The sequence below is a fragment of the Pelmatolapia mariae genome, linkage group LG7 (genome assembly GCF_036321145.2).
Source record: "Pelmatolapia mariae isolate MD_Pm_ZW linkage group LG7, Pm_UMD_F_2, whole genome shotgun sequence".
Classification (NCBI taxonomy): domain Eukaryota; kingdom Metazoa; phylum Chordata; class Actinopteri; order Cichliformes; family Cichlidae; genus Pelmatolapia; species Pelmatolapia mariae.
Genome location: NC_086233.1, coordinates 52,154,368 through 52,169,065, shown reverse-complemented (window position 1 = coordinate 52,169,065; position 14,698 = coordinate 52,154,368). Strand labels below are relative to the sequence as shown.

General features: G+C 41.0%; 4 protein-coding genes and 1 pseudogene across 4 annotated transcripts; all 5 read right to left on the bottom strand.

Moving 5' to 3' along the window:
• Window positions 1–422: 422 nt before the first annotated feature.
• Window positions 423–1,578, bottom strand: LOC134632412 (beta-1,3-galactosyl-O-glycosyl-glycoprotein beta-1,6-N-acetylglucosaminyltransferase 3-like; annotated as a pseudogene).
• Window positions 1,579–4,309: 2,731 nt separating this feature from the next.
• On the bottom strand, window positions 4,310–5,470 carry LOC134632411 (beta-1,3-galactosyl-O-glycosyl-glycoprotein beta-1,6-N-acetylglucosaminyltransferase 3-like). The gene has a single exon (XM_063481115.1). It carries the CDS (start codon window positions 5,240–5,242, stop codon window positions 4,310–4,312), a length of 933 nt encoding a protein of 310 aa, XP_063337185.1. The 5' UTR covers window positions 5,243–5,470.
• A 1,080-nt stretch (window positions 5,471–6,550) lies between these two features.
• Window positions 6,551–7,711, bottom strand: LOC134632410 (beta-1,3-galactosyl-O-glycosyl-glycoprotein beta-1,6-N-acetylglucosaminyltransferase 3-like). Its single transcript, XM_063481114.1, has one exon. It carries the CDS (start codon window positions 7,481–7,483, stop codon window positions 6,551–6,553), a length of 933 nt encoding a protein of 310 aa, XP_063337184.1. The 5' UTR covers window positions 7,484–7,711.
• Window positions 7,712–8,791: 1,080 nt separating this feature from the next.
• Window positions 8,792–9,952, bottom strand: LOC134632409 (beta-1,3-galactosyl-O-glycosyl-glycoprotein beta-1,6-N-acetylglucosaminyltransferase 3-like). Its single transcript, XM_063481113.1, has one exon. The coding sequence runs from the start codon at window positions 9,722–9,724 to the stop codon at window positions 8,792–8,794; it is 933 nt and encodes a 310-aa protein (XP_063337183.1). The 5' UTR covers window positions 9,725–9,952.
• Window positions 9,953–13,357: 3,405 nt separating this feature from the next.
• On the bottom strand, window positions 13,358–14,503 carry LOC134631831 (beta-1,3-galactosyl-O-glycosyl-glycoprotein beta-1,6-N-acetylglucosaminyltransferase 3-like). The gene has a single exon (XM_063480387.2). The coding sequence runs from the start codon at window positions 14,471–14,473 to the stop codon at window positions 13,358–13,360; it is 1,116 nt and encodes a 371-aa protein (XP_063336457.2). The 5' UTR covers window positions 14,474–14,503.
• Between the last annotated feature and the right edge of the window lie 195 nt (window positions 14,504–14,698).

Genomic DNA, 14,698 nt, shown 5'->3' with positions numbered 1-14,698 from the left:
AGCAAGGCATTAGACCCCTTTGCTTTGTTACAACACCTCCCTACATTCTTATAATCTTTTTAACTCACTAAAGGCAAAAATAAAACCCCAAAAACATTTTATGTAAATCTAGAAAACAATAGCACAGTAACAACCACAGGCTTTTACATATTACATGACTCGCATTTTAGATGTTTCTCAATATTTTGAGAAAGATTAACTCATTGCTCAGTTGTTAATGCTGCTTGGCTTTATGCGACCACTCCAGCTCTCTGCCTTCCTGGTATCTCCTCAAATCACATTCTGCTAAAGGCAATAACAAAAAATCTTAATATAAATCTTTATACTAATTTATTTAAATCTCAAAAACTACATATCAATACCATGATATTTTCTTAAATAACTCGAATATCACAAATTACACTTTTAAATCATTGTAAGTATTACACAATGGTCACATTTTCCTGAGTGAACAGTGGGTCATGGCCTAAAGCTTTGAAACGCAGGACTGATTCCAGACACCTTATGGCAACATCATCAACGTCTGGATCAAACTTATTTGCAAACAGGTGGTGTTGTTTCAGGAGCCATGGGAGGTCACCAACTCCATACACACAAACAGCTCTTCTGTAAACACCAGTGCATGGGTAATATGGGGCTCCCTTATTTATATCTCCTGCTGAATACGACCACTGCCCGAGGCAAAGCTAGCATGTCTGACATGTCATACTTCCCATTTTGGGGCATTGACCCAGGAACAGAGGGCATCCTCTGCAGGGTGGCCCAAAGGTGCTCATCAGGGCTGTATGTGTCCTTCTCCCACTCCAGAAACTTCTGAACCTCTCTGTCCTCCATCACATGTTCCACAAACGCTCTTGTGACCACAAAGTAGGCATTTCCTGAGACTATGGGGCTGCTGATTGGTGGGTCACTTTTCCTCACATTTGTGTTGATAACACTGTTTGTGATATTGTGATGATACTGCCAACGACCTTTCTTGGAGCCAGAAGTCACCTCAGACTCCATGCTGTTCCTCCCATTAAGAAACTTCAGTGCCCTCACCATCTCTCTGTTTGTTTTGATGGGGAAGTCTGTCCCACAGGTGTTAAGCAGGTACCTCCAGTTGATGTGAGTATTTAGCAGATCTTTCATGCAATTCAGATCTGCCTGTACTCTGAACCACGAGGCATATACCACTCTTTCTAATTTACTGGCTACAAACACATTGGGAAAGCATGAAACTATCGCAGCCACAGCCTTCTTGAATGTTGCAGAGGATTTCTGGTCCACATGTACACAGTAGATGTTCTGAGGAGCATAAACAGCTCGTAGAAGCCGCTCAAACATCTCAATCTTGTCATGGATCACCATGGAGTATGCAATGGGGAAATCTTTCTCTTCCTCACTGAGAGGAACTGTGATGAAACCTCTTTTTTCAATGTAAGCTTGACAGTTCACTGTTGCATTAATGTAGAAGTCCTCAGAAAAAACATTCTTCTTGCTCCTGGATGACAGAAGCCCTTCTAATTCACCTTCCTTACCTTTCACTTCACCGGTGATAATAGCTGAACAACCAGGCAGATCAGCTGAGAACTGAGGAGGTATTTTCAGATCAGATGATGACTGCTCATCAGAGCCAACTCTCCAAAGAGCGAAAGAAAGGAACAAAACCATCAAGATAAGAAAAAGAGCTCTTAACATACGACCCTTTGTAAAATTCATATCCTTGTTTGAAGGGGACTGCCACACAGGTGACTTTGTCTTCACTGCAGGTTACAGTTCAACGAAATGGTGAGAGGCTGCACTTTTTCATTAAATAAGGAGGTGTTTTAAACTAAGGCGGAGACAATAAAAACATTCCCTGGGAGGTTATGCTTATTGCATCTTATGGCATCAGTAGTGCTGATGTCACTGATACACCAGTGCAAATTCAAACAGATGATATTTTCAGGATGATAGTTAATAACACGCTGGTGTGTTTCAAGGTGTACTGAGTGCATCAATTAGAAAAGATTTTATTTCTATTTACAATAAATCATATAAGATTCACTTACAAATTTAATATCAGGTTGAAAAAAAATATGTATACATTCACACAAACTTGTAAATTTTCAGACATTATTCACGTGTCTAGCAAAATTGCATTGTACTGATACGGGCACGTCATAGAAGAAATATTCACCTTAAGTCGAAAGAAACATACCAAAGCAAATTAACTGTTCATTCTCTTTTGATCATTAACTATTTTAACTTTGAATACTTGTCCGTCTTGATACTGAGCATCCATGATATCTCAGTTAGGTTGAGGTCTAGATGCATCTGAGGTATTAACATTTTGATCCTAAAATTAAAAAACACAAGAAAACAATGGCACAGTAACAACCACAGACTTTTACATATTACATGACTGATATGTTAGTCGATGTTTCTCAATATTTTGAGAACAGATGGACTCTCTCATAGCTCAATTATTAATGCTGCATGGCTTTTGGACCCTTGCTTCATGTCACTCCATGTCTCTGCCTTCCTGTTACCTCGTCACCTCACTATCTATTAAAGGCAATGAAAAAAAATCTTAATATAAATCTTTATAATAATTTATTTAAATCTCAAAAGCTACATATCAATGCCATGATATTTTCTTAAATAACACGAATATCATAAATGACACTTTTAAATCATTGTAAGTATTACACAATGGTCACATTTTCCTGAGTGAACAGTGGGTCATGGCCTAAAGCTTTGAAACGCAGGACTGATTCCAGACACCTTATGGCAACATCATCAACCTCTGGATCAAACTTATTTGCAAACAGGTGCTGTTGTTTCAGGAGCCGTGGAAGGTCACCAACTCCATACACAAACAGATCTTCTGTAAACGCAGAGGATCGCAGAGGATTTCTGGTCCACGTGTACACAGTAGATCTTCTGAGGAGCATAAACAGCTCGTAGAAGCCGCTCAAACATCTCAATCTTGTCATGGATCACCATGGAGTATGCAATGGGGAAATCTTTCTCTTCCTCACTGAGAGGAACTGTGATGAAACCTCTTTTTTCAATGTAAGCTTGACAGTTCACTGTTGCATTAATGTAGAAGTCCCCAGAAAAAACATTCTTCTTTCTCCTGGATGACAGAAGCCCTTCTAATTCACCTTCCTTACCTTTCACTTCACCGGTGATAAAAGCTGCACAACCAGGCAGATCAGCTGAGAACTGAGGAGGTATTTTCAGATCAGATGATGACTGCTCATCAGAGCCAACTCTCCAAAGAGCGAAAGAAAGGAACAAAACCATCAAAATAAGAAAAAGAGCTCTTAACATACGACAGTTTGTAAAATTCATATCCTTGTCTGAAGGGGACTGCCACACAGGCGACTTTGTCTTCACTGCAGGTTTCAGTTTGACGAAATGGTGAGAGGCTGCACTGTGGGGAGGTGTGTCAAACTAAGGCGGAGACAATAAAAACATTCCCTGGGAGGTTATGCTTATTGCATCTTACAGCATCAGTAGTGCTGATGTCACTGATACACCAGTGCAAATTCAAACAGATGATATTTTCAGGATGATAGTTAATAACACGCTGGTGTGTTTCAAGGTGTACTGAGTGCATCAATTAGAAAAGATTTTATTTCTATTTACAATAAATCATATAAGATTCACCTACAGTACGTGACCAATTCACTGTTTCACAAGCACAAATTTAATATCAGGTTGAAAAATATATATATACATTCACACAAACTTGTAAATTGTCAGACATTACTCACGTGTCTAAGAAATTGCAATATACTGTACAGATACGGGCACCTCATACAAATATTCACCTGAAGTCGAAAGAAACATACCAAAGCAAATTAACTCTTCATTCTCTTTTGATCATTAACTATTTTAACTTTGAATACTTGTCCGTCTTGATACTGAGCATCCATGATATCTCAGTTAGGTTGAGGTCTAGATGCATCTGAGGTATTAACATTTTGATCCTAAAATTAAAAACACAAGAAAACAATGGCACAGTAACAACCACAGACATTTACATATTACATGACTGATATGTTAGTCGATGTTTCTCAATATTTTGAGAACAGATGGACTCTCTCATAGCTTAAGTATTAATGCTGCATTGCTTTTGGACCTTTGCTTCATGTCACTTCATGTCTCTGCCTTCCTGTTACCTCGTCACCTCACTATCTATTAAAGGCAATGAAAACAGTCTTAAAATAAATCTTTATAATAATTTATTTAAATCTCAAAAGCTACATATCAATGCCATGATATTTTCTTAAATAACACGAATATCATAAATGACACTTTTAAATCATTGTAAGTATTACACAATGGTCACATTTTCCTGAGTGAACAGTGGGTCATGGCCTAAAGCTTTGAAACGCAGGACTGATTCCAGACACCTTATGGCAACATCATCAACCTCTGGATCAAACTTATTTGCAAACAGGTGGTGTTGTTTCAGGAGCCATGGGAGGTCACCAACTCCATACACACAAACAGCTCCTCTGTAAACACCAGTGCATGGGTAATATGGGGCTCCCTTATTCATATCTCCCGCTGAATACCACCACTTCACTGCACGAGCCAAAGCTAGCATGTCTGACATGTCATACCTCCCATTTTGGGGCACTGACCCAGGAAGAGGGGGCATCCTCTGCAGGGTGGCCCAGATGTGCTCATCAGGGCTGTATGTGTCCTTCTCCCACTCCAGAAACTTCTGAACCTCTCTGTCCTCCATCACATGTTCCACAAACGCTCTTGTGACTACAAAGTAGGCATTTCCTGAGAACATGGGGATGCTGATTGGTGGGTCACTTTTCCTCACATTTGTGTTGATAACACTGTTTGTGATATTGTGGTGATACTGCCAACGACCTTTCTTGTAGCCAGGAGTCACCTCAGACTCCATGCTGTTCCTCCCATTAAGAAACTTCAGTGCCGTCACCATCTCTCTGTTTGTTTTAATGGGGAAGTCTGTCCCACAGGTGTTAAGCAGGTACCTCCAGTTGATGTGAGTATTTAGCAGATCTTTCATGCAATTCAGATCTGCCTGTACTCTGAACCACGAGGCATATACCACTCTTTCTAATTTACTGGCTACAAACACATTGGGAAAGCATGAAACAATCGCTGCCACAGCGTGCCTGAATGTAGCAGATGATTTCTGGTCCACATGTACACAGTAGATGTTCTGAGGAGCATAAACAGCTCGTAGAAGCCGCTCAAACATCTCAATCTTGTCATGGATCACCATGGAGTATGCAATGGGGAAATCTTTCTCTTCCTCACTGAGAGGAACTGTGATGAAACCTCTTTTTTCAATGTAAGCTTGACAGTTCACTGTTGCATTAATGTAGAAGTCCTCAGAAAAAACATTCTTCTTTCTCCTGGATGACAGAAGCCCTTCTAATTCACCTTCCTTACCTTTCACTTCACCGGTGATAATAGCTGAACAACCAGGCAGATCAGCTGAGAACTGAGGAGGTATTTTCAGATCAGATGATGACTGCTCATCAGAGCCAACTCTCCAAAGAGCGAAAGAAAGGAACAAAACCATCAAGATAAGAAAAAGAGCTCTTAACATACGACCCTTTGTAAAATACATATCCTTGTTTGAAGGGGACTGCCACACAGGTAACTCTGCCTTCACTGCAGGTTACAGTTCAACGAAATGGTGAGAGGCTGCACCGTGGGGAGGTGTGTCAAACTAAGGCGGAGACAATAAAAACATTCCCTGGGAGGTTATGCTTATTGCATCTTACAGCATCAGTAGTGCTGATGTCACTGATACACCAGTGCAAATTCAAACAGATGATATCTTCAGGATGATAGTTAATAACACGCTGGTGTGTTTCAAGGTGTACTGAGTGCATCAATTAGAAAAGATTTTATTTCTATTTACAATAAATCATATAAGATTCACTTACAAATTTAATATCAGGTTGAAAAAAAATATGTATACATTCACACAAACTTGTAAATTTTCAGACATTATTCACGTGTCTAGCAAAATTGCATTGTACTGATACGGGCACGTCATAGAAGAAATATTCACCTTAAGTCGAAAGAAACATACCAAACCAAATTAACTCTTCATTCTCTTTTGATCATTAACTATTTTAACTTTGAATACTTGTCCGTCTTGATACTGAGCATCCATGATATCTCAGTTAGGTTGAGGTCTAGATGCATCTGAGGCATTAACATTTTGATCCTAAAATTAAAAACACAAGAAAACAATGGCACAGTAACAACCACAGACTTTTACATATTACATAACTGATATGTTAGTCGATGTTTCTCAATATTTTGAGAACAGATGGACTCTCTCATAGCTCAATTATTAATGCTGCATGGCTTTTGGACCCTTGCTTCATGTCACTCCATGTCTCTGCCTTCCTGTTACCTCGTCACTTCACTATCTATTAAAGGCAATGAAAAAAAATCTTAATATAAATCTTTATAATAATTTATTAAAATCTCAAAAGCTACATATCAATGCCATGATATTTTCTTAAATAACACGAATATCATAAATGACACTTTTAAATCATTGTAAGTATTACACAATGGTCACATTTTCCTGAGTGAACAGTGGGTCATGGCCTAAAGCTTTGAAACGCAGGACTGATTCCAGACACCTTATGGCAACATCATCAACCTCTGGATCAAACTTATTTGCAAACAGGTGGTGTTGTTTCAGGAGCCATGGGAGGTCACCAACTCCATACACACAAACAGCTCTTCTGTAAACACCAGTGCATGGGTAATATGGGGCTCCCTTATTCATATCTCCTGCTGAATACCACCACTTCACTGCACGAGCCAAAGCTAGCATGTCTGACATGTCATACCTCCCATTTTGGGGCACTGACCCAGGAAGAGGGGGCATCCTCTGCAGGGTGGCCCAGATGTGCTCATCAGGGCTGTATGTGTCCTTCTCCCACTCCAGAAACTTCTGAACCTCTCTGTCCTCCATCACATGTTCCACAAACGCTCTTGTGACTACAAAGTAGGCATTTCCTGAGAACATGGGGATGTTGATTGGTGGGTCACTTTTCCTCACATTTGTTTTGATAACACTGTTTGTGATATTGTGGTGATACTGCCAACGACCTTTCTTGTAGCCAGGAGTCACCTCAGACTCCATGCTGTTCCTCCCATTAAGAAACTTCAGTGCCCTCACCATCTCTCTGTTTGTTTTAATGGGGAAGTCTGTCCCACAGGTGTTAAGCAGGTACCTCCAGTTGATGTGAGTATTTAGCAGATCTTTCATGCAATTCAGATCTGCCTGTACTCTGAACCACGAGGCATATACCACTCTTTCTAATTTACTGGCTACAAACACATTGGGAAAGCATGAAACAATCGCTGCCACAGCGTGCCTGAATGTAGCAGATGATTTCTGGTCCACATGTACACAGTAGATGTTCTGAGGAGCATAAACAGCTCGTAGAAGCCGCTCAAACATCTCAATCTTGTCATGGATCACCATGGAGTATGCAATGGGGAAATCTTTCTCTTCCTCACTGAGAGGAACTGTGATGAAACCTCTTTTTTCAATGTAAGCTTGACAGTTCACTGTTGCATTAATGTAGAAGTCCTCAGAAAAAACATTCTTCTTTCTCCTGGATGACAGAAGCCCTTCTAATTCACCTTCCTTACCTTTCACTTCACCGGTGATAATAGCTGAACAACCAGGCAGATCAGCTGAGAACTGAGGAGGTATTTTCAGATCAGATGATGACTGCTCATCAGAGCCAACTCTCCAAAGAGCGAAAGAAAGGAACAAAACCATCAAGATAAGAAAAAGAGCTCTTAACATACGACCCTTTGTAAAATACATATCCTTGTTTGAAGGGGACTGCCACACAGGTAACTCTGCCTTCACTGCAGGTTACAGTTCAACGAAATGGTGAGAGGCTGCACCGTGGGGAGGTGTGTCAAACTAAGGCGGAGACAATAAAAACATTCCCTGGGAGGTTATGCTTATTGCATCTTACAGCATCAGTAGTGCTGATGTCACTGATACACCAGTGCAAATTCAAACAGATGATATCTTCAGGATGATAGTTAATAACACGCTGGTGTGTTTCAAGGTGTACTGAGTGCATCAATTAGAAAAGATTTTATTTCTATTTACAATAAATCATATAAGATTCACTTACAAATTTAATATCAGGTTGAAAAAAAATATGTATACATTCACACAAACTTGTAAATTTTCAGACATTATTCACGTGTCTAGCAAAATTGCATTGTACTGATACGGGCACGTCATAGAAGAAATATTCACCTTAAGTCGAAAGAAACATACCAAACCAAATTAACTCTTCATTCTCTTTTGATCATTAACTATTTTAACTTTGAATACTTGTCCGTCTTGATACTGAGCATCCATGATATCTCAGTTAGGTTGAGGTCTAGATGCATCTGAGGCATTAACATTTTGATCCTAAAATTAAAAACACAAGAAAACAATGGCACAGTAACAACCACAGACTTTTACATATTACATAACTGATATGTTAGTCGATGTTTCTCAATATTTTGAGAACAGATGGACTCTCTCATAGCTCAATTATTAATGCTGCATGGCTTTTGGACCCTTGCTTCATGTCACTCCATGTCTCTGCCTTCCTGTTACCTCGTCACTTCACTATCTATTAAAGGCAATGAAAAAAAATCTTAATATAAATCTTTATAATAATTTATTAAAATCTCAAAAGCTACATATCAATGCCATGATATTTTCTTAAATAACACGAATATCATAAATGACACTTTTAAATCATTGTAAGTATTACACAATGGTCACATTTTCCTGAGTGAACAGTGGGTCATGGCCTAAAGCTTTGAAACGCAGGACTGATTCCAGACACCTTATGGCAACATCATCAACCTCTGGATCAAACTTATTTGCAAACAGGTGGTGTTGTTTCAGGAGCCATGGGAGGTCACCAACTCCATACACACAAACAGCTCTTCTGTAAACACCAGTGCATGGGTAATATGGGGCTCCCTTATTCATATCTCCTGCTGAATACCACCACTTCACTGCACGAGCCAAAGCTAGCATGTCTGACATGTCATACCTCCCATTTTGGGGCACTGACCCAGGAAGAGGGGGCATCCTCTGCAGGGTGGCCCAGATGTGCTCATCAGGGCTGTATGTGTCCTTCTCCCACTCCAGAAACTTCTGAACCTCTCTGTCCTCCATCACATGTTCCACAAACGCTCTTGTGACTACAAAGTAGGCATTTCCTGAGAACATGGGGATGTTGATTGGTGGGTCACTTTTCCTCACATTTGTTTTGATAACACTGTTTGTGATATTGTGGTGATACTGCCAACGACCTTTCTTGTAGCCAGGAGTCACCTCAGACTCCATGCTGTTCCTCCCATTAAGAAACTTCAGTGCCCTCACCATCTCTCTGTTTGTTTTAATGGGGAAGTCTGTCCCACAGGTGTTAAGCAGGTACCTCCAGTTGATGTGAGTATTTAGCAGATCTTTCATGCAATTCAGATCTGCCTGTACTCTGAACCACGAGGCATATACCACTCTTTCTAATTTACTGGCTACAAACACATTGGGAAAGCATGAAACAATCGCTGCCACAGCGTGCCTGAATGTAGCAGATGATTTCTGGTCCACGTGTACACAGTAGATGTTCTGAGGAGCATAAACAGCTCGTAGAAGCCGCTCAAACATCTCAATCTTGTCATGGATCACCATGGAGTATGCAATGGGGAAATCTTTCTCTTCCTCACTGAGAGGAACTGTGATGAAACCTCTTTTTTCAATGTAAGCTTGACAGTTCACTGTTGCATTAATGTAGAAGTCCTCAGAAAAAACATTCTTCTTTCTCCTGGATGACAGAAGCCCTTCTAATTCACCTTCCTTACCTTTCACTTCACCGGTGATAATAGCTGAACAACCAGGCAGATCAGCTGAGAACTGAGGAGGTATTTTCAGATCAGATGATGATGACTGCTCATCAGAGCCAACTCTCCAAAGAGCGAAAGAAAGGAACAAAACCATCAAGATAAGAAAAAGAGCTCTTAACATACGACCCTTTGTAAAATTCATATCCTTGTTTGAAGGGGACTGCCACACAGGTAACTTTGTCTTCACTGCAGGTTACAGTTCAACGAAATGGTGAGAGGCTGCACCGTGGGGAGGTGTGTCAAACTAAGGCGGAGACAATAAAAACATTCCCTGGGAGGTTATGCTTATTGCATCTTACAGCATCAGTAGTGCTGATGTCACTGATACACAAGTGCAAATTCAAACAGATGATATCTTCAGGATGATAGTTAATAACACGCTGGTGTGTTTCAAGGTGTACTGAGTGCATCAATTAGAAAAGATTTTATTTCTATTTACAATAAATCATATAAGATTCACTTACAAATTTAATATCAGGTTGAAAAAAAATATGTATACATTCACACAAACTTGTAAATTTTCAGACATTATTCACGTGTCTAGCAAAATTGCATTGTACTGATACGGGCACGTCATAGAAGAAATATTCACCTTAAGTCGAAAGAAACATACCAAAGCAAATTAACTCTTCATTCTCTTTTGATCATTAACTATTTTAACTTTGAATACTTGTCCGTCTTGATACTGAGCATCCATGATATCTCAGTTAGGTTGAGGTCTAGATGCATCTGAGGCATTAACATTTTGATCCTAAAATTAAAAACACAAGAAAACAATGGCACAGTAACAACCACAGACTTTTACATATTACATAACTGATATGTTAGTCGATGTTTCTCAATATTTTGAGAACAGATGGACTCTCTCATAGCTCAATTATTAATGCTGCATGGCTTTTGGACCCTTGCTTCATGTCACTCCATGTCTCTGCCTTCCTGTTACCTCGTCACTTCACTATCTATTAAAGGCAATGAAAAAAAATCTTAATATAAATCTTTATAATAATTTATTAAAATCTCAAAAGCTACATATCAATGCCATGATATTTTCTTAAATAACACGAATATCATAAATGACACTTTTAAATCATTGTAAGTATTACACAATGGTCACATTTTCCTGAGTGAACAGTGGGTCATGGCCTAAAGCTTTGAAACGCAGGACTGATTCCAGACACCTTATGGCAACATCATCAACCTCTGGATCAAACTTATTTGCAAACAGGTGCTGTTGTTTCAGGAGCCATGGGAGGTCACCAACTCCATACACAAACAGATCTTCTGTAAACGCAGAGGATCGCAGAGGATTTCTGGTCCATGTGTACACAGTAGATGTTCTGAGAAGCATAAACAGCTTGTAGAAGCCGCTCAAACATTTCAATCTTGTCATGGATCACCATGGAGTATGCAATGGGGAAATCTTTCTCTTCCTCACTGAGAGGAGCTTTGATGAAACCTCTTTTTTCAATGTAAGGTTGATAGTTCACTGTTGCATTTATGTAGAAGTCCTCAGAAAAAACATTCTTCTTTTTCCTGGATGACAGAAGCCCTTCTAATTCACCTTCCTTACCTTTCACATCTCCAGTGATAATAGCTGAACAAGCTCAGGCCCTCCAAGGTATTTAGGCCCATCTCATCTCACCACACTCCCTGCCAGTGGCTGATGCCCTCAGGCGTTGGTGTGTTGGTGGTTCTTGGTCTCCGGGGCTGGGTGCTCAGGTATGTACCGGCTCACTCCCGATGGCTACTTGGTAGAGCCTGGTGCCCGTGGCTCGGTCAGGCCCCTTCCAGGGGGGTGGGGGGCCCTCAGGCCTCTGGCCTCTGGGCCTGGGCTCGGTCCACTCTGGCGCAACTGACTGCCGGCAGCCCCCTCTGGCTTCTGCTCCGTGGCTGCTAGGTGACCCCTCATCTGGGGCTCTCCTCAGCTCTTCCCAGGAGGGTGGCATGGTTGCCCCTCTGATGGTCCTCCTTGGGCTCTCACACTCTGGGGCCTCTGGATGTCTAGGGCTTGGATCTTCTCCATGCCTGCTTCATGAACTGTGGGACGGGGCTATGGCTCCCCATACCCTCTAGCAGATTGCCACATGGAGAAACCTTTTCAATACAACATCTTGATGCATGCTCAATCATCCAGGTAAATAAATCCCCAATGTTTGATTCTGTTCATGTGGACGTAGCATTTTCAGTAGGAGGAACGTTTCATCACTCATCCAAGTGACTTCTTCAGTCTCAGCTGACTGCAGGTTTCCCCAATGTTATAAACAGTACATTGCATAATGACTGAAATCAGCACCACTGAAGGAACAATGGGCTGGGAGGTCAGTTCCTTGATCATTAATATGCAATGAGTTTATAAAATTCGGGAAAACGTGCAGTCATCTGAGACTGAAGAAGTCACTTGGATGAGTGACGAAACATTTCTCCTACTGAAAACGCTACATCCAGATGAACAGAATAAAACTTTGGGGCTTTTGAATACATACAGGTGTGCACAGACATAAACTACACCTTTCTTGGCTGCTACGTCAAAGCACAGTGTGCGCTGTCAGTCTTGCATGCTGCACAATGACATTCAATATTTAGTATTTACTGTTATTTACACTTAGCTAGATTATTGCGAGGGTGTTGTGTTTATTATGTTGATCTCTTTTTTTTCTTTTTTCTTCTCTCAACAGGTGATCCAGGTGATTTTTGTAAGAGCCCTTTCACACTGTCTCTGTCACTGTAAAATACATATCCTTGTTTGAAGGGGACTGCCACACAGGTGACTTTGTCTTCAGTGAAGGTTACAGTTTGACTAAATGGTGAGAGGCTGCACTGTTTCATTACATGAGGAAGTATGTAAAACTAAGGTGTGGAAAACCTAAAAAAAATCCTAGACTGTTTTGTCTGTTGCATAATTTAGCATCAACACTACTGATGCCACTGATTGACTAGTGTTGAATGCAATCAGATAACATTACCAAGAAGAGAGAGTACAATGCAGTTGTTTGTTTCAGGGTCTTCTACGGGTGTAAATTAGAAAGGACTTTCTACTTACAACAAACAACGCAAACTTCACTTATAATGAATTACACTTTTAAATCATTGTAAGTATTACACAATGGTCACATTTTCCTGAGTGAACAGTGGGTCATGGCCTAAAGCAGCGGTCCCCAACCTTTTTTGCGCCACGGACCGGTTTATGCCCGACAATATTTTCACGGACCGGCCTTTAAGGTGTCGCGGATAAATACAACAAAATAAAACTAGTACCGGTACCGAAAAAAAGAAGATTTATTCATAACACACGTGAAAAGACCCAGGAAAACCGAGTTAACGATAAAAACGATAACAAAATAACGCTGAAAACCGATAAAAACCCTGAAAACCATACATTTCACACCCGAGCCTCAACTCTCGCGGTCCGGTACCAAACGACTCACGGATCGGTACCGGTCCGAGGCCCGGGGGTTGGGGACCGCTGGCCTAAAGCTTTGAAACGCAAGATTGATTCCAGACACCTTATGGCAACATCATCAACCTCTGGATCAAACTTATTTGCAAACAGGTGGTGTTGTTTCAGGAGCCATGGGAGGTCACCAACTCCATACACACAAACAGATCTTCTGTAAACACCAGTGCATGGGTAATATGGGGCTCCCTTATTCATATCTCCTGCTGAATACGACCACTTCACTGCCCGAGCCAAAGATAGCATGTCTGACATGTCATACTTCCCATTTTGGGGCATTGACCCAGGAACAGAGGGCATCCTCTGCAGGGTGGCCCAGAAGTGCTCATCAGGGCTGTATGTGTCCTTCTCCCACTCCAGAAACTTCTGAACCTCTCTGTCCTCCATCACATGTTCCACAAACGCTCTTGTGACCACAAAGTAGGCATTTCCTGAGAACATGGGGATGCTGATTGGTGGGTCACTTTTCCAGACATATGTGCCGATAACTTTGTTGGTGACTTTGTGGTGATACTGCCAACGACCTTTCTTGCGTCTAGGAGTGGCCTCAGACTCCATACTGTTCCTCCCATTGAGAAACTTCAGTGCCGTCACCATCTCTCTGTTTGTTTTGATGGGGAAGTCTGTCCCACAGGTGTTAAGCAGGTACCCCCAGTTGATGTGAGTATTTAGCAGATCTTTCATGCAATTCAGATCTGCCTGTACTCTGAACCACGAGGCATATACCACTCTTTCTAATTTACTGGCTACAAACACATTGGGAAAGCATGAAACAATCGCAGCCACAGCCTTCTTGAATGTTGCAGAGGATTTCTGGTCCACGTGTACACAGTAGATGTTCTGAGGAGCATAAACAGCTCGTAGAAGCCGCTCAAACATCTCAATCTTGTCATGGATCACCATGGAGTATGCAATGGGGAAATCTTTCTCTTCCTCACTGAGAGGAACTGTGATGAAACCTCTTTTTTCAATGTAAGCTTGACAGTTCACTGTTGCATTAATGTAGAAGTCCTCAGAAAAAATATTCTTCTTTTTCCTGGATGACAGAAGCCCTTCTATTTCACATTCCTTGCCTCCAGTCATAAGAGCCAAATTACCAGGCAGATCAGCTGAGAACTGAGGAGGTATTTGTAGATCAGACGATGACTGTTCAGAGCCAAATCTCCAAAGAGCAAAAGAAAGGAATAAAACCATCAAGGTAAGCAAAAGATTTCTCAACATACAGCGCTTCGTAAAATACATATCCTTGTTTGAAGGGGACTGCCACACAGGTGACTTTGTCTTCAGTGCAGGTTACAGTTCAACTAA